We start from the raw sequence: 26,109 nt of genomic DNA, 5'->3' as shown, positions 1-26,109 counted from the left end.
AGGACTGAAAGGAAAAGGGCGGCTTGTGTAATGCCACCTAATGATTTTCACAACAGCCCCAAGGTTTGAGCTGAGGGGATTTTTATTCATTAGATTTCTGGTTATTAGGCTACCGTATCCATCTACCTATCCGTGACATTTTTACTCTGTCCTTCCCTATGGGATTCAGGGCGTCCTATATGGCCGGCTCCTCCTCTATTTTATCCTCTCAGCAACCCTGCGAGTTAGGTTAGCCCGAGACAGTGTGACGGGAACAAGGTCAATGAATGAGGCTGACTGCACAGCAGTGTGTGGATCTGAACTCAAGTTTCCCCAGTCGTAGTCCAGAACACTAACCACTACACCACACTGCCTCTCAGAGTATCCTTATTTAGCAGTGGCAGTCTCTGTGTTGTGATTCCCATCGCTGATAAATCACCCAACCTATTGTTGCCTTTTGGGCATGCCATGTTGTAAGAACGTAAGAAGAGGCCTGTTGGATTAGACCATTGGTCCATCGAGTCCAGCATCCTCACATGGTGGCCAACCAGTTCCTCTGAAGGGCCAACAGCAGTGCATTGAGGCCGAGGCCTTCCCCTGACGTTGCCTTCTGGCACTGGGATTCAGAGGTTTACTGCCTCTGAATGTGGAGGCTCCCTTTAGTCACCATGGCTAGCAACCACTGATATACTTCTTCTCCCTGAACGCCCAGAAGGGATGTTGGGTAGCTCTAGAAATAGCCAGAAACTCTATGGAAAAAGACACACATTATATGTGTGCATGTGTGTGCATGCACACATGCATGCACTCCTCAGACAGAAATATTTGATGTTTCTAGTCTGCCATTTGCGGCAATTCTTCTATAAACTTTCTGGAGAAGGGCTGCTGTAACTCCACAGCGTAGAAGAAAAATCCATCTCAACCAAAACACAGAAGACACAGCAGCAGATAAAAATCAAGCATTTAGGGGGGGAAATCCATCAGTAATGAAACAACAGGCAGTAGTCCCTAAAAGGATAATTCAGCCACTAATAGCTTGGGCAACTGGAATTGTGGAGTCTTGGAGATGTGTCTGGAGAGGGTATTTTGCCAACAGAGCATCACAATGGAATAGGGCCTTTACCAGAAGACTAATACCAGAAAGCAGAGGCACTCCACAAAAAAACCTTCTGAAGCAGTTCTTAAAGATCAAACACATTCATAAATGAAAAAAAGTTGGTTTTTATATGCCGACTTTCTCTACCACGTAAGGATCAAACTGGCTTACAATCCCCTCCCCCTCCCCACAACAGACACCCTGTGAGGTAGGTGAGGCTGAGAGAGCTCTAAGAGAGTTGTGATTAGCCCAAGGTCACCCAGCTGGCTTCATGTGTAGGAGTGGGGAATCAAACCCGGTTCTCCAGATCAAAGTCCACTGCTCCAAACCACCGCCCTTAACCAACACACCCTGCTGGCCTTCAAATACCTTCTTCCTAAGCTGCTTGGGGCCTTATCGCTCCTGGCATCACTTCCCGAGCCTCCCGTCGTTAACTGCAAACTCCAGCATACAAAAGTGGACGTGGCACATGCGGAATTCTGCACAAGCAGAAAGCCTGCTATCATAGCAACACAGTTGGGCCACTGCATCTTATCTCAATCTGCCACTTCTTTCCTCTCCCCCCTACCACGCAGGGCAACAAAGAACGCCATCCATCCCTATCTCCCTGGATATGTGTTTGCAATCTGAATCTAACCTCAAGCCTTTGAGGTAACCATAACCTAACACAGGAGTCCTCAACCTGGTTGAGATTGTCGGCATGTTCGAATTCTGAGAAATGGTCGTGGGTGCCACCACAAAATGGCTGCCGAGGGAGACGGGACCAATCACAAAATTGCTGCCAAAGGCCAATAACAACCCATTATGGCTCTGTTAGAAGGACATATTTTTTTATCCAGGTTGTTGGCAGTCCTAGGAATGCTGTGTTAGTAGGTCACTCCAGCTCAAAAAGGAATACTGCGGAGCTAAAACAAGAGCAGAAAAGGACAACCATGATGCTCAGGCGGCTGGAGCATCTTCCATGTACGGAAAGGTTAAGGAGTGTGAGCAGAGTTGTTAACTCTGGGTTGGGAAATTCCTGGAGCTATGGCAGTGGAGCCTGGAGAGGGCGGGGTTGGGGAGGAGAGGGACCCCAATGGGATGTAATGCCATACATAGGAACATAAGAAAAGCCATGCTGGATCAGACCAAGGACCATCAAGTCCAGCAGTCTGTTCGCACAGGGGCCAACCAGGTGCCTCTAGGAAGCCCACAAACAAGATGACTGCAGCGGCATCTGGTCTGTGATCCACAGCACCAAATATAGTAGGCAAGCTCCTCTGACACTGTAGAGAATAGGCATGCATCATGACTAGTATCCGTTTTGACTAGTTGCCATGGATAGCCCTAACCACCATGAACATGTCCACTCCCTTCTTAAAGACTTCTAAGTTGGCAGCCACCGTCATATCCTGGGGCAGCGAGTTCCTCCAAAGTAGCCATTTCCACCAGGAGAGCTGATCTCTGTAATCACGAGATGAACTGTAATTCTAAATCGCTAGGCCCCACCTGGAGGTTAGCAACCCTAAATCTGATGCTCGAGGGGCATTACAGAGGATACAAAAATGTATGGAGTAGATAAGGTATATATAGAGATTTCCACCCCCCTCCCCAATACTAGAATTTGGGGTCACAATGCAGATGAGGGATGGTAGAGTCAGGACAGACCAAAGAAAGTACTCATTCATGTAATACACAATCAACTGATAGAAATTCACAACCACAGGATACAGGAGTGGTCTGTATAGAATCATAGAGTTGGAAGGGACCACCAGGGTCATCTAGTCCAACCCCCTGCACAATGCAGGAAACTCACAACTACCCCCACACACACCCCAGTGACCCCTACTCCATGCCCAGAAGATGGCCAAGATGCCCTTCCTCTCATGAACTGCCTAAGGTCATAGAATCAGCATTGCTGACAAATGGCCATCTAGCCTCTTTAAATGACTTTGTGTGTGTGTGTGTGTGTGTGTAAAATACCATCAAGTCGCAGCCGACTTATGGCGACCCCTTTTTTGGGGTTTTCATGGCAAGAGACTAACAGAGGCAGTTTGCCAGTGCCTTCCTCTGCACAGCAACCCTGGTATTCCTTGGTGGTCTCCCATCCAAATACTAACCAGGGCTGACCCTGCGTAGCTTCTGAGATCTGACGAGATCAGGCTAGCCTGGGCCATTAGATGTCTTTAAAAAAGAAGAGCCAAATCCATGGAAGATAGGTCTGTCAACAGCTACATGAGCCTCCATGTTCAGAGGCAATCTACCTCTAAATCCCAATTGTTGTGGGGGACACACTGAAGGACTCTTACTCTCATGTCCCATTTGTGAGCTTCCCAGGTACATCTGGTTGGCTACCAAGGGAAACCAGATGATGGAGCTTCAGCCTGGTCCAGCAAGACTCTTCTCTGACTACCTGCCTCTACACTGGAAGCCTTCGAGCTTCACCACACGGGCAGCTGAAAATACACTAAATCCAGCTTTCTTCCACTTTATCAGCCATTTACTACGGGAGCCTTTCTCGGTTGTTATCTGGGTCGTTAAAAGAACGCTTGCATTAAAAGCGACAACAGATTCTTTTTACACATCTATGTGCCGTGGGGGTTGGGGGAAGGAAACGTCTGTCTCTAAAACAGGCCCCGGGGGTGGGTGGGAGAGATCCCAGATCAGGGATGCAAAGGCGGGGGGGGGGGGGGGACTTTGCCCCGCTCTCAGGTAATCGAAAAGCTTCGAGCAGTGCGTCTCCTGTCCCGGTTCTTTATTGGTGTGCTTAAACGAGCGCTGCACCCTGTCTTGCTTTTATTAATCCAGTAAAAAAGATTTACAGCATGGTTGCCCTCCTTTTTAATATGCAGAGTGCTTTTTAAGAAATACTGGCCATTTGCACAAAAGATATGGAGAGAGAAACCGTGTTCTCCAAGGCCGCAGGAGGAACACCTAGCACGGGGGGGGGGGGAATCAATCCACGTCTCCCATGCCTGCTTCCACCTGGGGTGTTAGCAGGAAGTCCCCGCAGTAAATGGGAGTGCACAGATGATGTTGTACCCTATCTGGCTCCCATTCCCCCCCACCCTTTGAGCTGGAGAAAATTAAAACCTCCAGCTTAAAGGTGAAACTGCGGATATTCCACTCACAATCACCATGCAGAAGGAGAAGAGAACCAGATTAGATTTCCCACTCCTCCACATGAAGCCAGCTGGGTGACCTTGGGCTAGTCACAGTTCTCTTAGAGCTCTCTCAACCCCACCTACCTCACAAGGGGTCTGTTGTGGAGAGAGAAAGGGATTGTGATTGTACGCCGGTTTGAGACTCCATAAAGGTAGAGAAAAGCGGGGTATAAAAACCTACTCTTCTTCTTTCCCAGCTGAGCTGCAGTGTAGCATTACAGAACAGCTTGCCAGGGAAAAGGGAAAAGGAGGAGCAGGGGGGTGGGTTTCTAGGCCACAGAGGGACCCTGCTGAAATCACGGTCATACAAGTGAAACAGAGAAATGGGGGGTGGAGTGAGGCCTTGGAATAATGGTAAAGCGTCCGCTTTACATGCAGGAGGTCCCAGGTTCAATTTCCAGCATCTCCAGTTAAAAGGTTCAAGTTGTAGGTGAGGTGAAAGACCTCAGCCTGAGACCTTCTGCTGCCAGTCTGAGTAGGTAAGACCGACCTTGACGGAGGGAAGGTCTGACTCAGCAGAGGGCATCGTCTTGTGAGGGATAGCAACAACAGTGAGCAGGCAAAGAGGAGGAGTGCGCGGGCACTTTTTCTGCCTGTTCCTGCCCTGCACGCAGTTACTGCCAGGCAGGGTGGGTGGGTTTTTGTACCCCCGTGTAGATGCAGCACAAGTCTGAGTCCAAATCAGGAAGTCCCTGGTTTGAACTCTTTCTGAGCCAAGAATTCACTGTTTGGGCTTAGACAAGCCACTCTCCTCCCCCCTATGCCAGCTCCCTTCCCCCATAATCTGCAATACAGGGATATTAATACTGACCTACTTTACCGGATTCTTGTAAGGATTACAACACAATAATGTGCATGGAGTGCTTTGAACATTGGAAAGTGCAATGTAAATGCTTAAATTGCCATATCAATAACTTCTTGTGCACTGGAACGGGTTAATTCAAGCAGATTTAAAGGCCAAGTTCCTACGCAGGGCTGGGAAATCTGTTCCCAGATTGTAGAAACACGGAGTGTTCTTCCCTACTTTCCCCTTTTAAATCCCTGCATTAAAACAATATTTATAGTCTGCCTTTCTCACTTAGGCGGATCACACAACATAAGTCAGGGGTCCCCAACCTTTTAAAGCTTGCGGGCACATTTGCAATTCCTATACGGCACGGTGAGCGCAGCCACAAAATGGCTGCACTACAAAATGGCTGTTGCAGGAGGTGGAGCCTAGCCATAACATTATTGCCGCAGCTTAACTTCAGGAACACGGTGTAAATCCTTGTGTTGTGGTGGTAGCTGCTGCCAATCAGCATTTTTTTAAAAAATCCTCACCGCCAATTTAATCTCCAATAGTCAACCAAAAGCCTTGGTGGGCAAAAGCCCTATCTGGCCCTGCTCACGACCTCAAAACGCTTTGTGAGCACTATGTTGGGGACCCCTGACATAAGTAATGAAAATCAATAGGATGAGGAGATATCTACTAAACAATGTAATAGCAGTACGATTGCAAAAATGTAAAGCATGGCAGAAATATTGAACATGACATGTTAAACAATGCAAAAATGATATTACGTCAGTAGGAATATAATACAGATAAAAATATACAGCAACAGACAATACGTATCAGTAGCAGAGTCTACAGTTCTGTTCTACTGAAACATCTTACTTTCTCATTTCAAAGAGAAACGTTCTCCCTAATATGCTAGCATTTATTTTGCTAGGAATTTTTAAATGGAAAAGCATTTAGCCAAGTAATTCTTCCACTACCTTTATTTTACCTGTCTATCCACTCATGGTGGCTTTATAGCAAGTCAGACAACTGGTTCTGTCTAACTCAATATTGTCTGATTGGCTGCTTCTCTGCAGGGCCCCAAGGAAAGATCTGGGTAGCAGTGTATGTGAACAAGATCTTGAGGTATGGGTGGCCTGTAAGCTAAATATGAGCAGCCAGTGTGATGCAGCGGCAAAAAAGGCTAATGCGATCTTGGGGGTGTATCAACGGAGGCTGTACACCGCATTGGTCAGGCCACACCTGGAGTACTGCATGCAGTTCTGGAGACCTCACTTCAAAAAGGATGTGGACAGAATGGAGTGGGTGCAGAAGAGAGCGATGAGGATGAATACGGGCCTAGAAGCTATACAAATAAAAAGCTTAAGTACTTGGGACTGTTTCGTCTGGAAAAGAGGAGGTTGAGAGAGAACATGATTGCTCTCTTTAAGTATTTAAAGGGCTGTCACTTAGAGGAGGGCATGAATAACGGGTTTAAATTATGGCCAGAAAGGTACTGGCTGGATATTGGGGGAGGAATTATAGTAAAAGTTGTTCAGCAGTGGAATCCGGCTGCCTAGGGAGGTGGCAAGCTCCCCTTCTCTGGCAGTCTTCAAGCAGCAGCTGCATGAACACTTGTCAGGGATATTTTAGGCTGATGCTGCATTGAGCAGGGGGTTGGACTAGATAGCCTGTATGGCCCCTTCCAACTATATGATTCTATTATCTTTTACATCCTTTAACTGGAGATGCTTGGGATTGATCTGGGACCTTCTGCATGCCAAGCAGATGCTCTACCAAAACCCCATGGCCCCTCTCACCATATCTATCAATCCCATTTTATCCCAACCTTTCTTCCCAGAGCAATGCATGTTGCTCTCCACTCTCCGTTCTCTCTTAGGGTTGCCAACTCCAGGTTGGGAAATTCGTGGATATAATGCCATAGAGTCCATCCTCCAGTTTGCTTTCTCCAGGCGAACTGATATCTGTTGTCTGGAGATCAGTTGCAATTCTGGGAGCTCTCCAGCCCCCTCCTTAAGGTTGGCAACCATATTCTGTCTGAAGTAGCACAGTTCAGGAAAGGGACCTCATCTGCTGTTCCTGGTCTTGAACTGAGAGCGCTTAGCTGAGCTTCCTCTCCCCCAAGCTCCGCAGTCTGTTTCTGTCAAGAGGGGCCAGACTCTGCCCCAGGCCAGTCATTTTCTACAAACATGGGGGAAGCATCCAGCCTTTCATAGAATCAAAGAGTTGGAAGGGATCACCAGGATCATCTAGTCCAACCCCTTGCACAATGCAGGAAATTCACAACTACCGCTTACCACACCCCAGTGACCCCTGCTCCACGCCCAGAAGATGGCCAAAAAACCCCCCTCCAGGATCCCTGGCCAATCTGGCCTGGAGGAAAATTGCTTCCTGACCCCAAAGTGGTGATTGACATTACCCTGGGCATGTAAGAAATCTTTAAGCCCGCTGATAATTAGTTACCACAATAGAGCAATTCCATGGGACAGGTAAATGAGTCTGTCTTCCAGATACCCATAGCATTGCACACTCTTGCAAATTGTTTTTGCTCCATCAATATGGTGCCCACGACTACTGGCAGTTTTTTTAAAAAAAACATGTTTAACTCTATTTAATGCAAAATAAAAATCCATGCCCTGGAGACACTTTCTTGGCAGAGGCAGGAGAAAATGCCTCTTTTAAGACAGAGGGTTTTGGGAAGAGACGGATAAAAAAGCTTCAGAAATGGTTTCAACACGAAATGGAGGGAGGGGAGCGCGAGCAAGATTTAATAAAACAGCAAGATGCTTTTAAAACATGTAGCAATATTCGGTGCGGTGATCCCCAGAGTTTGCTGTGACAATTATATTTTGTTTGCAAAAATAAATCTTTTTGGGGGCGAAGGGGGAGGTTATTCAAGACCTCTTGCTGACTAGATGTGTGTATTGCCAAGGTACATTTAAAAAAATCAGAAAATTTAGGATTTCAGTGGGAGTGAGCGCCTCCCTGCAGACACACATGGTACCATCTCAAAATGAATTCAGAATTCAATCATATATAGCAATATATCAAATATAAATATATCACAGGAAGAATGCCTCTTATAAGGAAGCACCTGCAGTGAAACTTACATGCATCAATAAACATCTGATTTTCTCATGTGCAAATTTTATGCAGGTTTAACCTATTAAAACATGATTAATCAATGGAGATTTTTTTAACTGAGTGGCAGCCCTAAGCATTATTTAGAGCAGTGGTGTCAAACATAAGGCCTGAGGGCCCGATCCGGCCTCTTGAGAGCTCTCATCCAGGCTGCGAGTCAGTAGAGGCAGCTACCCACCCTCACCCCCACTCTCAATCTGGGCAGGTGAGCCATGGCTCAGCCCGACCAAGTGACATTTATGTCATATCTGGCCCTCATAACAATTGAGTTCGACACCCCTGATTCAGAGGGTAGTCATCAACCCCACTGCCAGTACAGCTCCTCCCTGTTTCCCCGCACAATTGCTCCTTCCCCCACTAGAAGAAGAGTTGGATTTTATATGCCGACTTTCTCTACCACTTAAGAAAGAATCAACAGGCTTGCAATCACCTTCCCTTCCCCACAACAGACACCCTGTGAGGTGGGGCTGAGAGAGCTGTGACTAGACCCAGCTGGTTTCATGTGGAGTGGGGAAACAAATCCAGTTCACCAGATCAGCCGCCACCGCTCACGTGGAGGAGTGGGGAATCAAACCTGGTTCTCCAGATTAGAGTCCACAGCTCCAAACCACCGCTCTTAACCACTACACCGCGCTGGCTCTCTACACCGCTACTATGAAAACACCCGATTTTCTATTTCTTTTACCTTAAAAGTGGCACCCAATGGAATAAACACAAGAAAAACAAACCAGGAGACAGCAAATGCCCTAGGTGGCAGCACTATATGCCTTAATATATCCCACCCCTTTTCTGCTAGGTAGGAAGCAGCTACCAAACAAGTAAAAAAACACAGTATTAACATACCCATCACAACACATGATTCAAAACATACCCCACCCACCCCTAAACAGATCCGGACTAAAAAATGAAACCAGGGAATTCTGCAGAAAACCACAACCATCAGAAACTAATCACCAAAAAAGAAATGCTGTCAAAGGATAATGTTTTCTGGTTTTGCTCCATTTCTGGTGGAAAGATCCTTTCCTGGATCAAGCATATGGACTTATGCACTGACATTTCCCCCCTCCCCCTGAAATAAAGGTTGTGCATCTTCCTGTCTTTTGCTAAACACCCCCCACCCAGCAATTTCATGCCTTTTGTGGTCTTCCAGCCCCCTGCCCCATATCACCCACCCCCTACCACGCACCTTCCGCTCACTGGTCTCAGCCATCACCTCCCTCCAGCCTCCTTCTCCCAAAGGTAATTCAAAATCCCTGTACACAGAGGGGCAGGACAGGAAGTTGCGTCCATTCATAATATCCCACCTCTTTCCTCTCTCTCCCCCCCCCCAGCAACAAAAGGGTCTTCCCCTCTGCCAAGTGGAGCTCTTTTGATTTAACCATTGGAGAACCATGGGGTAGAGAGAGCCTTCGCCTGGGAGCCTGGACAAAACTGACACCTCCTGCTAAGAGAAGAAATTATGCATTTCAACAGCTGTTCATAATAATAAATCTGCCCTTTCACTGAGTTCCCCGCATGGTAGTGATCCCAGGCTCGCCTCCTGTTTCCCTTCCTGGAGCCCATGCAGATGAACAAGTGACCCCAGAGTAGGGTTGCCAACCTCCAGGCACTAAAGGACATTGTAACACAAAACAATGAGGGAGTGTCCCTAGCAGATATACTGCAATGATTAACAGAGTCCAGATCCTGTGTCTGTAATACTCCTCGAGATCAACTCAAGTATCCGAGAATACGATCTCCCTGGAGTGTGAAACGTAGTTTCTGGACTCTGAGTTATTGCAGGCCTTGAGCAGGATGGCCCAGGCTAGCCTGACCTGGTCAGATCTCGGAAGCTAAGCAGGGTCAGCCCTGGTTAGTATTTGGATGGGAGACCACCAAGGAATACCAGGGTTGCGCTGCAGAGGAAGGCACTGGCAAACCACCTCTGTTCGTCTCTTGCCATGAAAACCCCAAAAGGGGTCACCATAAGTCGACTGCGACTTGAAGGCACTTCACACACACACACACACACACACTTATTGCAGTATATCTGCTATGGACACTCCTTCATTGTTTTGTGTTACAATATATATTCTACCGGTGGTGTGATATATCAGTGCTTTATATATACTATTGAATTTTTTGAGATACCATATAATGACTTGGATAAACTATTTATATATATTTATGCCTTTTGTTACTGCTGTACTTAACTCATTCATTTCACAGCAGGCTTACTAATTTTGCTTAACCTCCAGGTACTAGCTGGAGATCTGCTTTTACAACTGATCTCCAGCAAGGCTTCTCATTGACGACTGGGGATTGGATGGACCGCGCAGATTTAAAAAATGCTGCTTTGGCAGCAGCTGCCTCCACGGCACAAGGATCGGCATTGTGTTACTAAAGGTACGCTGTGGCCATCACCTTGTGGCTGGCTCCGCCTCCTGCAGAAGCCATTTTGAGGCAGCAATTTTGTTGCTGTGCCCACCAAGCTGTGTCAGCAAAAACAAACCGGAGTCTGTAGGGTTGCCAAGTGCCCGGTGGTGTTGGGTCAAATCCGCCAATCCACTGGGCTGCCCACCGACCACCTGAGGGCTGGTGGGCAACCTCACTTCCAGTTTAACGGGAAGAAACCATAGAGTTTCTGCAGAGATTGATAGAGCGTCTGCGTCGCTTCCGAGTGAACCCAGAAGTGACGTGGGCGCACTGAAGAAAAGCTCCCGCTGATGGAGCTACTGGCCCTGGGAAGCCTAGGAGTCTGGTAGTATCTTCAGGCCTAACTAGATTTTGTTTAAGCATTAGGCTTGTGTGGGTTAGAGCCCATTGCTGGAATTTTTAAAAATTACGAGTTTCATTCATTCATTCATTCATTCATTCATTCATTCATTCATTCATAAACCTTTAATGGCATATAAAGTTACGAGTTTTTAAGGTGCCTCAAATAAACTTTTGTTTGTTTATATTCATTCCGTCTTTCTAAAATATTTATAGTAGGGTAGGAGGTTCAGGGATGGGGACATGAGTGATGAAATGCAATGTCAGCTATGCCATTATGTCACTTCCAGGGAATACCCGGAAACAACATAGGGTTGCTCTAGGGATCACTGAAAAATTTATGGTAAAACCACAGAGCTAGCGATTCCTAGCGCAATCCTAAGGCACTTCTGGGTTTTCCCTGGAAGTGATGTACTGGTGTAGATGATGCCAATGTTTTTTAAAATCCCACCAGGGAACTAAGACTGCCAGAAGGAGGCCTAGTTTATAGACTGGTGGGCTAGTTTATAGACTGGCCCACCACCCAATGGGTCCTCCAGACAGATAAGGAATAAATTAAAATATAGAACAATTCAAATAAAGTAATCTGAAAACATATAAAACCAAACAGCAAGCTCAGAATATAAACAAAAAGTGATGTCCCCTATTTCAGTGCAGTTCAAAAGCCTTCTGGAAAAGAACAGTTTGGTCTGGAAGGCCTGCCAATTTTATCTCCAGGAGAAGGAAGTTCGTATCTTGGGGGTAGCAGTAGAGAAGGCCCTGCCTCAGGTCCCAGCCAAACTAAGCTTGGCTTAGGCTAGTTTCTACTGGAAACTAGTATGTGTAGATCTCAAAGCCTGGGCTGGTTGATATGGGTGAAGATGATCCTTCAGGAACTCTAGGCCCAAGTCACTTAGGCTTTTAAATGTGAAAACCAGCGTCTTGAATTGAGCCAGGAACCAAATTGGAAACCAGTGCTGCTGAAATAGCACTGGTTTTATCTGATTATTTTGGCATGTTCCAGCAAGGTTTTAAATTGTTATGTATATAATTATGTTAGCCGCCCTGAGCCCGGCTTTGCTGGGGGAAGGCAGGGTATAAATAAAATATCTATTCTATTCTATTCTATTCTAAGGATAATTGCAGCCATGTTTTACAATTGAAACTTCTGAACAGTCTTCAAGGGTGGCCCTATGAAACCTGCACTGTAGTAATCTAATCCAGATGTTACCAGCATATATGTGACTAAGGGAAGGCCGGCTGTCTCCAGGAATAGCCACAGCTTGTGGACTATTCTTATCCAGCAAAAGGTACAGTGGGCAACTTTAGATTCCTATTTGCTCAAAGACAAGGTGGAATCTAGAAATACCCAAAGCTGCAAATGTGGTATTTTGGGGAAAGTGTAACCCCATCCAGAATGGGCGAAGCACCTATTCCCAGATCATCCATATTCATTACCCTAAGCACTTCTGTCTTGTCTAGATTACATGTCAATTAATTTACCCTCATCCAATCATTCACTGACACTGGTTCCGTATTTCTGTATCCTCTCCGGGTTGACATGGACCAGAGAGACAGATCTGGGGGTCATTAGGAAACAGATGTCCCAGTATAGAGCACCATCAGCATGCACAAGGAGTTTGCAACACCATAAGGTAAAGAAGGCTAAATGGAACCTCAATGTTCTGTGGCCCTGCTCGAGGGCCTTCTGGGACAACTGGTTGGCCATTGTGTGAAACAGGATACTGGACTAGAAGGACCATTGGTCTGATCCAGCAAGTCTTTTCTTACATTTTTATCTGCTTTTATGAGCCAGGTGAAAGATCCATCTCGCCCCATGTCCTGTTTCACACATTGGCCAGCCAGATGCCACTGGAAAATCCACAAGAAGGTTATGAAGCCCTGCCCTCCCTTGCATGACCCCAACAGCTTGATATTCAAAGGTATACTGCTTCAGAACATGGAGGTTCTACTGGAACTCCTCTTATTATTTATCTCTAAAGGAGACCAGAGACCAGTGGGCTGCTTTTATCCCCCTAAAACATATTAAGGATAAGACAAGTTAATTTCCTGTCTGCCTGTTTTGGTAGAACGACTTGAGAATAGTTGAATCTGATAAATAGCCATATAGTCCAGCATCCTCTTTCTGATAGCTGGTGCCTCTGGGAATCTTAAAGGTAGGGCATAAAAGCAACAGGCCTGTCCTGCTGTTGGCCTCTTGTATCTGGCATTCAGAGGTATACTTCCTCTGCACATGGAGGTTCCATTTAGCTATCAGAGCTATTGATAAGACTTCTCCATGAATTTCTCTGATCCTGTTTAAAAGCATTTGTGGCTATAAGAAGAATCCTGCTGTATCAGACCACATGGCCGCCACACCCAGCATCCTGTTTCAAAACAGCCTCCAGTCAGATGCTTGTAATGTGCTTACAAGCTGGGCATAAAAAAAAAGTCCTTCTCATGTGCCCACCAGAAATCCAGCAGATGCAGGTACACTACCTCTGCACATGGAGGCTCCATTTCCCAAATGGTATATAGTACCTGCTGGGACAGAAACTCTTGGGGGCCAGCTGTGTTTTTCTGCAGCCCAGCTGTTCATCCTCTGGATACAATCTTCTGCCCTCCCTGCCAGTCTCTTTTTCTTTCCTTCCTTCCTGTCCAATCTCTGTTAGCTCTCAGTTCTTTAACTCACCGCTCCCAGTTGCTGACTCCGTTCTTAAGCCTCTGCAGAACTGTAAAGCAATCCAAAGTTTAGACAGCTCCAGAGGCCACCCAGCCAGGGGGAGGAAACAGGAAAAGAATTCAATGCCACTGGGTTCTCTCTCCCTTTCTCTGCATTTCCAGGCCTCTCTAGGCGCAACGGCTCTGTGCATTTAACTCAGTGAGCTTCTTCCAGAAAAGTAACTTTGACAGGATCTCACAAAAGCCAAAGTGGCAGAGGTGAACGAAAAACCTCCTTCTCCAAATATGCATCCCAGTTTGATAGATCTACGTTCCTCTCTTAAGCTTAAGAGCACAAGAGCAGCCATAATTAGGATTGCCAACCTCCAGGTAGTAGCTGGAGATCTGCTATTACAACTGATCTCCAGCCAATAGAGATCAGTTCACCTGGGGAAAATGGCCGCTTTGGCAATTGGACTCTATGGCATTGAAGGCTCTGCCCCCAAAAACCTCCCGCCGGAGGGACCTGGCAACCCTAGCCATAGTGGAGCAGACCAGTGGTCCATCTAGTCTCTCTCTCTGTGTTAAGTGCCGTCAAGTCGCTTCCGACTCATGGCGACCCTATGAATGAAAGTCTTCCAAAATGTCCTATCTTTGACAGCCTTGCTCAGATCTTGCAAACTGAAGGCTGTGGCTTCCTTTATTGAGTCACAGAAAAGGGCAAGAGTCCAGTAGCACCTTAAAGACTAACAAAAATATTTTCTGGTAGGGTATGAGCTTTCGTGAGCCACGAAGAAGTGAGCTGTGGCTCACGAAAGCTCATACCCTACCAGAATATGTGCAAACAGATGTATTGGGATACTTAAAACAACAGACGATGGGAGAAACAGAAGAAATTGAACTGAAGACTAAGTGGAACCCATACATTAATTGGGTGAAAAGAGAAGCCAACGAAGAGACTTTAGTAAAACTAAAAAGGCTATGCTCATGGCTGAAAATATGAAAATATGATATTATGGATTGGTCCGTGGGGGGAGGGAAAGGGGGGGGAAAGGGGGAAATTTGTATTGGAAGAAGGAAAGCGTAAAGTGTAATTATAAAGGTATGGAGATGTAAAATGACCTCCAATGCAATAAAAAATATATTAAAAAAAAAAAAAAGCTCATACCCTACCAGAAAATATTTTTGTTAGTCTTTAAGGTGCTACTGGACTCTTGCCCTTTTCTACTACTGCAGACAGACTAACATGCTACCCACTGTGAATGATCTTTATTGAGTCAATGCATCTCTTGTTGGGTCTTCCTCTTTTCCTGCTGCCCTCAACTTTTCCTAGCGTGACTGTCTTTTCCAGTGACTCTTGTCGTCTCATGACGTGACCATCTAGCCTACGGACTCTCAAAAACCCACAATGGTCCATCTAGTCTACGGACTCTTGAAAATCCTGTTCGCCAGTCCTCAACAAGGGGCTGATATTTTGAGAGACTTGTCTGTTCGCCCATCAAGCTGTTTGTGGCTGTTCAGCAGGGCTGCTTCAACTACGCCTTCCTAACAGTTCAGTAACGTGAAATCAACTTTTCAGGCATGCACGTAGGGTCGCCAACTGCAGTTGGGGAAATTGCAAAGCTGTGACATGAACACACACACAAAGCTGCCTGATATTGAATCAGACCCTGGGTCCATCAAAGTCAGTATTGTCTACTCCAGTGGTTCCCAACCTTTTTTTTTGACCAGGGACCACTAGGACTTTTTTGTTCGGTGCAGGGACCCCAAGGTTCAAAATAAAAATTCCGAGAATTTGAAAATAAACTTTAATCATAACTGTTAGTGAAACATTAAACTTAGAATAATATTTGAACATATATTTTTATAATAGAGAACTTTTAATTGAAAATATTAATTTATTATGGGTTTATAACTTTGTTTCGCGGGCCTTAATTTAGTTCTCGCGGACCCCTGGGGGTCCACGGACCCCTGGTTGGGAACCAGTGGTCTACTCAGACCGGCAGCAGCTCTCCAGGTCCTCAAGCAGAGGTCTTTCCCATCACCTGCCACCTGACCCAATGAAAGCTGTGAACAGGCATAGGGAAGCTGGAGCTTTTTTTGTTTGAAACCGGCTTGTGTTTTTCCTCTTCCTGGCCTGCTGGCAACATTAGCCAGGCTGTACGCCGAAGGGGTTAAACTCACGGAGAAGTAAAGCCTAGAGAAGCCCAGAAATTGGTGACCCAAGTAAAGCCCCCTTCCTGATCCTCCTCCTCCTCTTGTTTCCTCCTCCGGATTCTGTCTTTTTGGATGGAGCAATAGCAAGCGGCAGGTCCCTTCCCAGAGGCTGCAATGCAAAAACTGCAGGGTGTCGGTGAGTTAAAGCCCCAGCAGAATTTGGATTGGGAAGAGGAAAATGTACTTAAAGTGAAAACAAAACAGGAGGTGCCAGAAACCCGTGGTCATAAAGGATGGCGGCCAACTCTTTTATCAGCCTTCTTCAGGTGTGCTTTCTAAAGGCATGTTGATCTGCAGCCTTTGGATGAGCCAGCTTCTGTCAGAAAAGTTGCCGCTGAAGACATGGGAAAAGCCCGGGTTGGGTTTTCATGATCAGTTGGCAATCTGCGCAATCTACCAGCTCAGGAGTGTAGCCAGTGCAGGGGTAATGTAGTTAAAATTACCAGCTAATCAGAGAAGTCGGCCCATGTCTTGAACAGCAGTGGGTGAAAACTGGCAATTTTGCAGCGTGTGGATATTAAAGATGACCCCCTTGCCAATATCTTCCAGTCTGCTGCTGTTCAATGCACAGGAGCAGGGGACAAGGGGGAAATTGGCAATGTTGAGCCCAATGGAATCGCTAATGGAAATCGTCTGCTGCTGTTCAATGCACAGGAGCAGGGGACAAGGGGAAAATTGGCAATGTTAAGCCCAATGGAATCGCTAATGGAAATCGTATGTGTATGTAACGCTTATCGAGCTGACCTAAAGACACTGGTTCAGGGTTGTGGAGGATTTGAACTCAGATCTTCCTGATTCTCGCATAGAGGGAAAAGAATGATAGATTTGCCGGTGGGTAACGATGGGCTGGCAAATGCACTGCTCCGGATGAGATTTGCATGCACGGCTGAGGGGAGATTTGGCTTGGGTTGTCAGCTTTTGACCCAGCTGTCTTAGCCATGCTGTTAATCGTGATTGGCTGTGTAGCAGGGAGCAACAGATTCCACCCAGTTCTGGGCCTTGCAAAACCATCTGCTGACTCTTGCGGATCAAATCCCACAACTGAAAAGGGGGCCTGGCAAACCTTGGCTCACACTGTCCTAGAGATTGCATGAAGCCGTAGTAATTCATATAACCCTGCCTAAAGCTTTGATTCCTTTGGACGAGGGGTAAGGGAGGGAACTCGGGGAGGGAAGGCAGCATGGTATAGCCTGATCTCGGAAACTGAGCAGAGTCAGTACTTAGAAGAAAGACCTCCAAGGAAGACTTTGCAGAGGAAGGCAATGACCAACCACCTCTGCTTGTCATTTGCCTTGAAAGCCCCTTGCTGGGGTCACCAGACGTCAGCTGCAACTTGTCAGACTATACACCCCGGACACACACACACACACACACACAAACGTTTCCTGTGATGGTAGCTAAAGTCCTCTGTAGACATTACAGGGGAATTTCTTTCACACATTGCAGGAGCCTACCAGTCACAGATGTCAGAAGCGTGCGGGTCCCTGGGATGCACCGCATAGGCACGATCTCATAATGTGTAAATTGAGCAATGCATGGATTTTCCATGCAGGTACAGCTTCCCATCATGTGAACCAGAACCTAAGTGGAAATTCCACGTGTTGCCCAATTCACCCATTACATGGTTATGCTCCTGAGATGCGTGGGAGGTGCAACATGTGAACGGATGCCACCCATGTATCTGCAGAGGGCTGTTGCTGTGGTTATTTGCAGGATTGCCAACTGACTTGGTGGGAGAAAAGGCCTCGTCTGTTTCTGGGCTTATAAAAAGAGATCTAACTTGTAGAAATCACCGGGCAAAGCTTTTCTTAGCATGCAGCTCAACCTGACACACTTCCTAATTGCTGCAGACCAATTACTGTAAAGGGCATGAGGTACGGGTTCAAAAGTCGGCAGCTACATTTAAGAATGTGTGTTGCCATGATGCCAGATTACTTGTCCCCACCCCTTGCAAGCTCCTGCATGGTGCCAGTGCTGAGCTGGCAACTGTAGATTAGAATGTCCAACTAGGTGCTGAGAGACCCAAGTTCAAATCCCCACTCTGGCACGGAAGCTTGCTGGATGATCTTCAGCCAGCTTGGGGTTGGGTGGAAATATTTTTGGTCTCAGGTGTGAATTTCCTTTCCAGATCCGGAGCTGAAGCCCAAGGTAAAAATGGAGAAGCCCGGTTTGGCAGGACCCAAAGCCGATGAAGGGTTGGAGGTGGGATTAAGGGAGCCTCACGTTGTCCAAGTTGGGACCATCCGTGAGTTTCTGGCGGGGTCGGCGCCACCACAAATCAAGCAGGAGCCTGAGGAGGGGCTGCAGCAGCGGTGGGAGACCCAGTGGCAGGAGTTCCTGAAGACGGTGGAGTCCCCTTACTCAGGATGGAGGCACCTCAAGTTACCCGAGCCCATGACAGAAGAGGAGACAAAGGAGTTTCAGGCCTCCCTCAAAGAAATAGCTGGCGGCAGCCAGTGGCCCAGAGGAGAGTGGGTGACACAGACTGTGCCCGGCCTCAAGGGGGCTCATAAGCCCAACGGAGGCCTGGACCCTCCCGTGAAGGTGAAGGAAGAGATTGTGTGCGAGGTCGCCCTCACCTCAGAGATGCGGCGCCAGCGCTTCCGTCACTTCTGCTACGAGGAGGCCGAGGGCCCCCGGAAAGTTTGCAAGCAGCTCTGGGAACTTGGCCATCAATGGCTGAGGCCGGAAAGGCGTACCAAGGACCAAATCCTGGAAGTGCTGATCCTGGAACAGTTCCTGACCATCCTGCCATGGGAGATGCAGTGCTGGGTGAGGGAAAACGGACCTGAGACGTGTGCCCAGGCGGTGGCCCTGGCGGAGGAGTTCCTTCTGAGGCTGCGGGAGCCTGAGCGGTGGGAGAGGAAGGTGAGGAGATTGATGCCCTGGAAGGCTGGGGGGAAGCGGGGGAAACAGAGTTTCTGGTTCACACACACAGGAGAATGCAGCAGTAGAATATGCTGCTGGTGGGAGATTCCCACCACAGGAGAATGCAGCACCAGAATATGCTGCTGGTGGGAGATTCCCACTTTGAATCTTCCTTAGCATTAAAACAACAACAAAATAATCCAACAACCTCTCCTTGCAAATACAGAATTAACATAGCAAAAATGAGAGCCTTTCCCCTTACCTTTTCCTGCTCAGTGGGTTTTCTGTTTCCAGGGAGTTTTTTTTAAATAGGGGAGCTTTCCAAATTGGTGATCCTCTGCCTGAACGGGGAAATGGTTTTTGTGCTGCTTTATGCTCTTGTTTTTTGATGGCTGGAGTTTGAACACACTGTTAATGTTAACATTTTATGTTTTTTTTAATGATTGGCTCTTGTTTTATTTTGTGAGGCACTTTAGGCTGGTATCTGAAACATGTAAATGTTCTAAATAATTGAGAGGTGTTGTAACAGACTGGATTTCGGCCCATAACTTCAGAGAACTATGAACTGAGCATAGCTCAAGGCTTTGCTCTTGGCCGCTATTCACAGCATCACAATCCTCCCCGTTTTATCAAATTAGAAAAGGCTTAACGCCTGTTCTAACCTTTTTGATAGTACAATATTTTTCTCAGGACATAGGTCCTTCGTTTCTCTGTTTAGGTAACCAGCAAATGAATTGACACCTGTGTGAATCTTTCTAACTTTTATTAACAAAAGGAAAGGTTCTTTTTAATAAACAAGACAGTATAACATATAGTACTAATATTATTGAACTTATACAGAATGATCAATACATATCTGAAATAGCTAGATAGAAGACCAGAAACTATCTCATCAAAATAACCTTTTAAAACTTTCCCAAACTTTCCCAAAAACTTTCCTCGATTACATCAGCTAAAAACTAAAACTGCAAGCAAAGGATGACATAGCTAACAGGTGTCTCCTTGTACTGGGGATGAGATTATTGCTACTGTGATAGTGTGGTCCATTCTGCCATCTTATTCTCCTGCATGTGTGTGAATCGGGGCTTCGTACAGAAAAAAGGCACCTACCTTATACTGATTCAGATCCTTGGTTCATCAGGGTTGGTAATGTCAACTCAGACTGGCAGCTGCTCTCCAGGGTCTCAGGTAGAGGTCTTAGACAGCACCTATTATCTGATCCTTTCAAATGGGGATGCTGGGGACTGAACCCGGGGCCTTCTGCATGCCAAGCAGACACTTTGCCTCTGAGCTACAACCCCTCCCCTAAGCTGCAGTTCACCCAGGAACATCCTCTGATGGGCTCCTTTTTCTCTATGGACACTTTCACACAGCCCAAATAATGCACTTTCAATCCACTTTCAGTGCACCTTAACAATCGTGCGCAAGTGGATTTTGCCAGTTCACATAGTAAAATCCACCTTCAAAGTGCATTGAAAGTGGATTGAAAGTGCATTATTTGGGCTGTGTGAAAGTGCCCTACTTGCACATGACCAGACAGCAGCAAATTAGTTTGTTAGATCCCAGATCTGTATAAATATGGGAATGAGGAGGTGTCCACTGTTTTAGAAAAAGGGATATGTGCCTGTGAGGGAAGTTGAATCCTCCTGGTATTGTCTACTCTGACTGGCAGCTGCCCTCCAGCCCCTTAGGCGAAAGAGGGTCTTTTCCAATACTGTTTCTTCAGATCCTTCAACTGGAGATGTCGGAGAGTGGACCGTTCTGTGTGGAAAGCAGAAGAAACAACCCCTCCTCCAACGTAAGGGAATTCTCTGAGGGGACAAAAACAAGAGGAATTACATCAATAATTTTCCAGTAATTCATAGGCAATTCTCCAAGACTGCAGAATAATCCCATCCTCTTCTTTTCAGGAGTCAGAGCTGTTGGAGGGCTCCTTCATCACCACCCCCAATTCAGAGCAGGAGCCGCCGGACGCTGTGAAGATGCAGCTGTCCGTTGAGGCAAAGCCAGAGGAGGATGGAGAGGTCGTCTATTTCGGTAAATATCGACATGATTGAATTGTGGGGTGGGGCGGGGCTGTCACGCTGCTGGAATGATCGTGTTGTGAGTCTGAATCTGTTGAGATCTGCATAAATTCACACATGATAAAAGGAGAGGGTGTCAAGCCTGAGCCATCTCCAGGGACCCCAGAGCTTGTAGTACCGGGACCAAGCGTAGGTCAGAAAACTCAAAAGAAACCACAGCCTTTAAAAAGCTTTATTAAGAACATTCAAAACAAATGGTTAAAACACAGGTTACAGTTAAGGTACACTGGCAAGAAAATAACAGATTCTAACTTAATCAGAATAGCTGATATTTAGCAGGCGTTCTTACTCACTGCTCTAAGCTGGTTCTGGTCTCAGCCGTACAGGCCGGGCACAAGCCTTGCGTTACATGAGTTGCAGAATAATGGTGTTCCAAGCAGAAGTAAAGCAAAAGGTGAAGTCGAAGTCAAAAGTCGAAGGTGAAGTTAAGGTGAAGTGACCACCATAAGGCCTAATTGCAATTATGGATTTCTAACCCTAGGTCAGATGACCCCTCTCCCCCAATCAGGGCACTAAAGGTCCCCTGTGCAAGCACCAGGTCATTCCTGACCCATGGGGTGATGTCATGTCCCAACGTTTACTAGGCAGACTTTGTTTACGGGGTGGTTTACCAGTGCCTCCCCCACTCATCTTCCCTGTACCCCCAGCAAACTGGGTACTCATTTTACCGACCTTGGAAGGATGGAAGGCTGAGTCATAGAATCATAGACTTGGAAGGGACCACCAGGGTCATCTAGTCCAACCCATGCACAATGCAGGAAATTCACAACTACCTCCCCCACACACACCCAGTGCCCAGAAGATGGCCAAGATGCCCCCCCTCTCATGAACTGCCTAAGTTCATAGAATCAGCATTGCTGACAGATGGCCATCTAGCCTCTACTTAAAAATGTCCAGGGAAGGAGAGCTTTCCTTCTTTGTTTTGTGCCCATGAGGGTGTTTGTTTCTGTTTGTGTGTGTTTGCTGTGGGGAGAGGCAGTAGGTTAGAAGAGGCATTCCCTCCCAAGTGTCTGTCAAGAGGAACGCCTCTTTGAAGGAGGCATCTGCCACCTGTGGATTTGTAAGATCTCAGTATCCAGCTAAAAAATTATCGACCAATGATACTTTTCTAGGTTGAATAAGTAAAAGCTGCAGCCAGTGACCGGTTGTTAGAAACTCAGAGCCTGGCTTGAATGCAGTTGTTGTTTTTTTCTCAGTCATTTAATATATCATCCTCTTTTGTGCATCAGAGTATACCAAAGCAATGATTGCTTGTTTTTTTTTTAAGCCTATCTACAGACATTAGAAACATTTTTTAAAAAGAAGTAGAAACTTCACTTTGCTATGAAGTCTACTGGCTGTCCTTAGTCAACTCTCTTTTTCCACTCAACAACATACCTCACAGGGTTGTTGTGAGGGTAAAATGGAGGAGGGACATGTCAGGCTCCTTGGAGGATGGGAGGGGTACAAATAACATAATAATTCTGTGGCACTGAAGCATGTACACCATGGCCAGTGCCAACTCCTAGTGGCTACCCGGGGCTCATGGAGGGCTCAATGGAAGACTAGTTTTATATGCAGAAGATCCCGAGTTCAATCTCTGGCATCTCCACTTAAAGGATCTCATATTGCAGGTGATGGGTAAAGTCTTGGGATACCTTGGGAGACAGACTATGCCAAGCATGTGATCTGACTGGTATAAGGTAGCATCATATATGTACATTTAAAGAGCCCAGTGCTCTGAATGTTAGAATAATCCCTGATCCTTCGTTCCCTTTTGTTTCCAAGTACTTAATGTTTTTTTTCTGTACCCTGCAACACATTTGAAAATGTTAGAGAAACTAAGGTGGGATCAACTATTATTAGCCATGACAATTGAATAGATCTTCCGTGGTGAGATGTAGTATACCTCCAAATGCTACCTGCTGTGTTTTGGAGGGCAAACAGCAGGGAAGGGGTGTTGCCTTTGTGCCCTGAGTGGGTTGTCCTCTGTTGAACACAGGATGCTGGACAAGATGGACCTTTGGTTTGATCCAGCAAGGCATGTTTGGTATGCCCTCTTGGACATCCTTAATGCAACAGTATAGCAAAGTTTCTTTCTTTCTCTCTTTCTCTCTTCCTCTCTCTTTTTCTATGTCTTTGTTTTTTTCTTTTTCTTTCTTTATTCATTTGTTTAATCTCAGAGTTGGAAGGGACCACTAGGGTCATCTAGTCCAACCCTCTGGCAATGCAGGAACTACAGCTATAATATCCCGGACAAGTAGGCATCCAATCAATACTGGAAAACCTCCAACAATAAAGAATCCACCACCACACGATGGAGGCTGTTCCATCATCAAACACACCTCACCGCCAAGAGGTTCTTCCTCAAATTTAGACCAAACCTCCTTTGATGTAGTTTATATCCATTAGCTTGGGTCCTGTCATCCAACATGATTGAAAACATATTTAATTTCCATAATTAATAACATTTTGTATTGGTTCAGAGAGACTGCTGAATTACAACTAATAATGACGCTCAAGACTATGCATTCTCCAGTACTTAATAGAGATCTAGGATTCCTGTCTCATTACCAATTCTGATTTCTCCACTCCTACTATCCCTCTGAATATCACACCTAATCCAATCATGCCTGCTAATGTCATTTCCTTGCTTTTTACATTTACATTGCCATTGTGTGTCTAATTCCCTCTTCTCTACTTAAGGATAGATGGTCTCCCATTCTAGCAGTATCTGAAGAAGTGAGCTGTGGCTCATGAAAGCTCATATCCTGCCAGAAATGTTAGTCTTTAAGGACTCCTCCTCTTTTCTACTGCTAGTGACAGACTAATACGGCTACCCATTGTGATCTGCTTTCCTTCTGGTTACTTTATTTTCTGGCTGTGGGCATCTTCTCTCTCTGACAGGGCCTAAAATTAATGTTAAAATGGTTTCCTTTTTTTAATTTGCCCAGAAGAAGCTGAAGAATCGCAGGAGAACGATGTGGAGACGTTTCAGCTGGGGAGGCCTGAGCAAGTGACGGTGTGTGAAATATCCCTGGAAGGGGCCAAAAGTGAATTCTTCCAGGAGATTGAGATGCCTGGAAGCCCCCCGGGTCCTGGAAGTCATTGGGAAAACCACCCAGAGAAGACTTCTGGATTTCTGTGTGAGGAAGATGACCTGGGCTTACAAGAAGGTACCTTCCAGGACGGAATCCTCAAGTGCAAGATCAAGAAGGAACAGACTGATGACGAGAGCTTCGACCTGCTGCAGAGTCAGACTGCACAAATGACTGTCAAACCCTACCAGTGCCTCTACTGCGGGAAGACTTCCAACTGCAAAGCGAACCTCGTTGTCCACGAGAGAACCCACACGGGGGAGAAACCTTACGCCTGCTTAGACTGCGGCAAGAGTTTCAATCGGAAGTCAACACTCGTCCGGCACAAACGGATGCACACGGGAGAGAAACCGTATGAATGTGCTGAGTGCGGGCGCTGCTTCAGCATCCGGTGTAACCTCATCAACCACGAGAGGATCCACACGGGCGAAAAGCCGTACAGTTGCACTGACTGCGGGCAGAGCTTCAGTCGGAGGCTGCAGCTGGTGATACACAGGAGGACCCACACAGGAGAGACCCCTTATCGGTGCGCCCAGTGTGGGAAATGCTTCACCCGCCGCTCTTCCCTCTTGACGCACGAGCGGATCCACACGGGAGAGAAACCAAACACGTGCACGGATTGCGGGAAGAGCTTCATCCAGAAAGGCTACCTACTGATACACCGGAGAATTCATACCGGCGAGAGACCATATAAATGCACAGCGTGTGAGCAAAGGTTCCTAAACCGGAGCGATCTCCGTAGACACGAGAAGATCCACACGGTAGTGAATCAGTGAGAATTCCCCGATGAGAGAAGAGGCTGTGGTATAGAGCAGGGAGCTGCCTTATCCTGAGTGAAACCACTTAATCCAAGCACTGGGCAGGAGGTCTTTCCCAGCACTTAAAGACTCTTCAGCACGAGATGCTGGGGACCAAACCTCAGAACCCTGCATGCCTTGCATGTTATCTGCCATGGCCCCTTGGCACTGATACTGACCACTTTTGACCTGCCCAGAGGCAATGGGATTTGCTAGAAACAGAAAAGCATTTAACTTTTTTTTTAAAAAAAATTAACTTTAAAAATTTCCTAGAAAGGTAGCGTACAAAAACAAAACAACAAAAGGAAACACTGAATCTTCAAAGGTGCAGAAACCTTTATTAACAGCTTGAAGATTGTTCAGTCGCATTATTCCTTACAAGTTTTGGGGACTCTCTAGCTAGGAAAGAGGTGGGGTGGGTGGGAGGGGATGAGAAGCGGTTTTATCAAAATGTTGAAAAGCAAGTTAATAGAGCATATTTTTCCTCTGGGTTATTACAACTCGGGGAGACAGGCACTAGATTTGGGATAGAGGGAAAGAATAAAATGCTTCCTCACACGACTCATTCTCAACTCCCAGAACTTTCTGCTACAAGATGAGGTGACGTCTGGTAGCTTAGATGCTTTTAAAAGGGGATGTCATTGTTGGTGGGTTGCTATCAATGGCTGTTGTCTGCGAGTAGGGTTGCCAAGAACCTGGAGGAGGAAAATGTCCTGCCCCTTTAACAGAGGCTAAATGTGTTGTAGGGTCGCCAGCCTCCATGTGGGACCTGGGGATCTTCCAGAATTACTAGGGTTGCCAGGTCCCTCTTCTCAACCGGCGGGACATTTTGGGGGCGGAGCCTGAAGAGGGTGGGGTTTGGGGAGGGGAGGGAGTTCAATTGCCAGAGCAACCATTTTTCTCCCGGTGATCTGATCTCTATCGGCTGGAGATCAGTTGAATTAGCAGGAGATCTCCAGCTAGTACCTGGCAGTTGGCAACCCTAAGAATTACCAATGATCTCCAGACTACAGAGATCAGTTCCCCAGCAGAAAATGGCTGCTGGGGAGGATGGACACTGTGGTTAGGGTTGCCAGGTCCCTCTTCGCTATCAGCGGGAGATTTTGGGGGCGGAGCCTGAGGAGGGTGGGGTTGGGGAGGGGCTTCAATGCCATAGAGTTCAATGGTCAAAGTGGCCATTTTCTCCAGGCGAACTGATCTCTATCAGCTGGAGATCAGTTGTAATAGCAGGAGATCTCCAGGTAGTACCTGGAGGTTGGCCACCCTAATTATGGTGTTATACCCTGCTGAGTTCACAAACTCTGCCCTCCCCAGGCTCCACACCCAAATCTCCAAGAGTTTCCCAACCTGGATCTGACAGTCTAAATATGTGCAAATAGGTAGTTGAAGCTTTTCATGGTCTGGAATGCCCCCTAATAAATAGCATCCCATTAAGCCGCCGTTAAAGGGGACAGGACTTTTTTCTTCTTCAGTTTGTTGGCAGGACTTTTTTCTTCTTCAGTTTGTTGGCAACCTTAGCTGTGAGAGCTGAAGGG

General features: G+C 46.6%; 1 protein-coding gene across 1 annotated transcript in view; it reads left to right on the top strand.

Moving 5' to 3' along the window:
- The window catches only part of LOC130493910 (zinc finger and SCAN domain-containing protein 31-like), a 29,826-nt gene extending 5,161 nt beyond the window's left edge, over positions 1-24,665 (top strand). Inside the window, exons 4-6 of the mRNA XM_056867535.1 lie at positions 17,877-18,616; positions 20,527-20,653; positions 23,634-24,665. Coding sequence (XP_056723513.1) covers positions 17,877-18,616; positions 20,527-20,653; positions 23,634-24,553 — 1,787 coding nt within the window. The 3' untranslated portion in view covers positions 24,554-24,665. The remainder of the gene's footprint in view (positions 1-17,876; positions 18,617-20,526; positions 20,654-23,633) is intronic.
- The last annotated feature ends 1,444 nt before the right edge of the window (positions 24,666-26,109 follow it).

This window comes from Euleptes europaea, chromosome 1, assembly GCF_029931775.1.
Source record: "Euleptes europaea isolate rEulEur1 chromosome 1, rEulEur1.hap1, whole genome shotgun sequence".
In the NCBI taxonomy this organism is placed as follows: domain Eukaryota; kingdom Metazoa; phylum Chordata; class Lepidosauria; order Squamata; family Sphaerodactylidae; genus Euleptes; species Euleptes europaea.
Note: the sequence above shows the minus strand (reverse complement) of the source record. Positions and strands in the feature narration are given on the sequence as shown.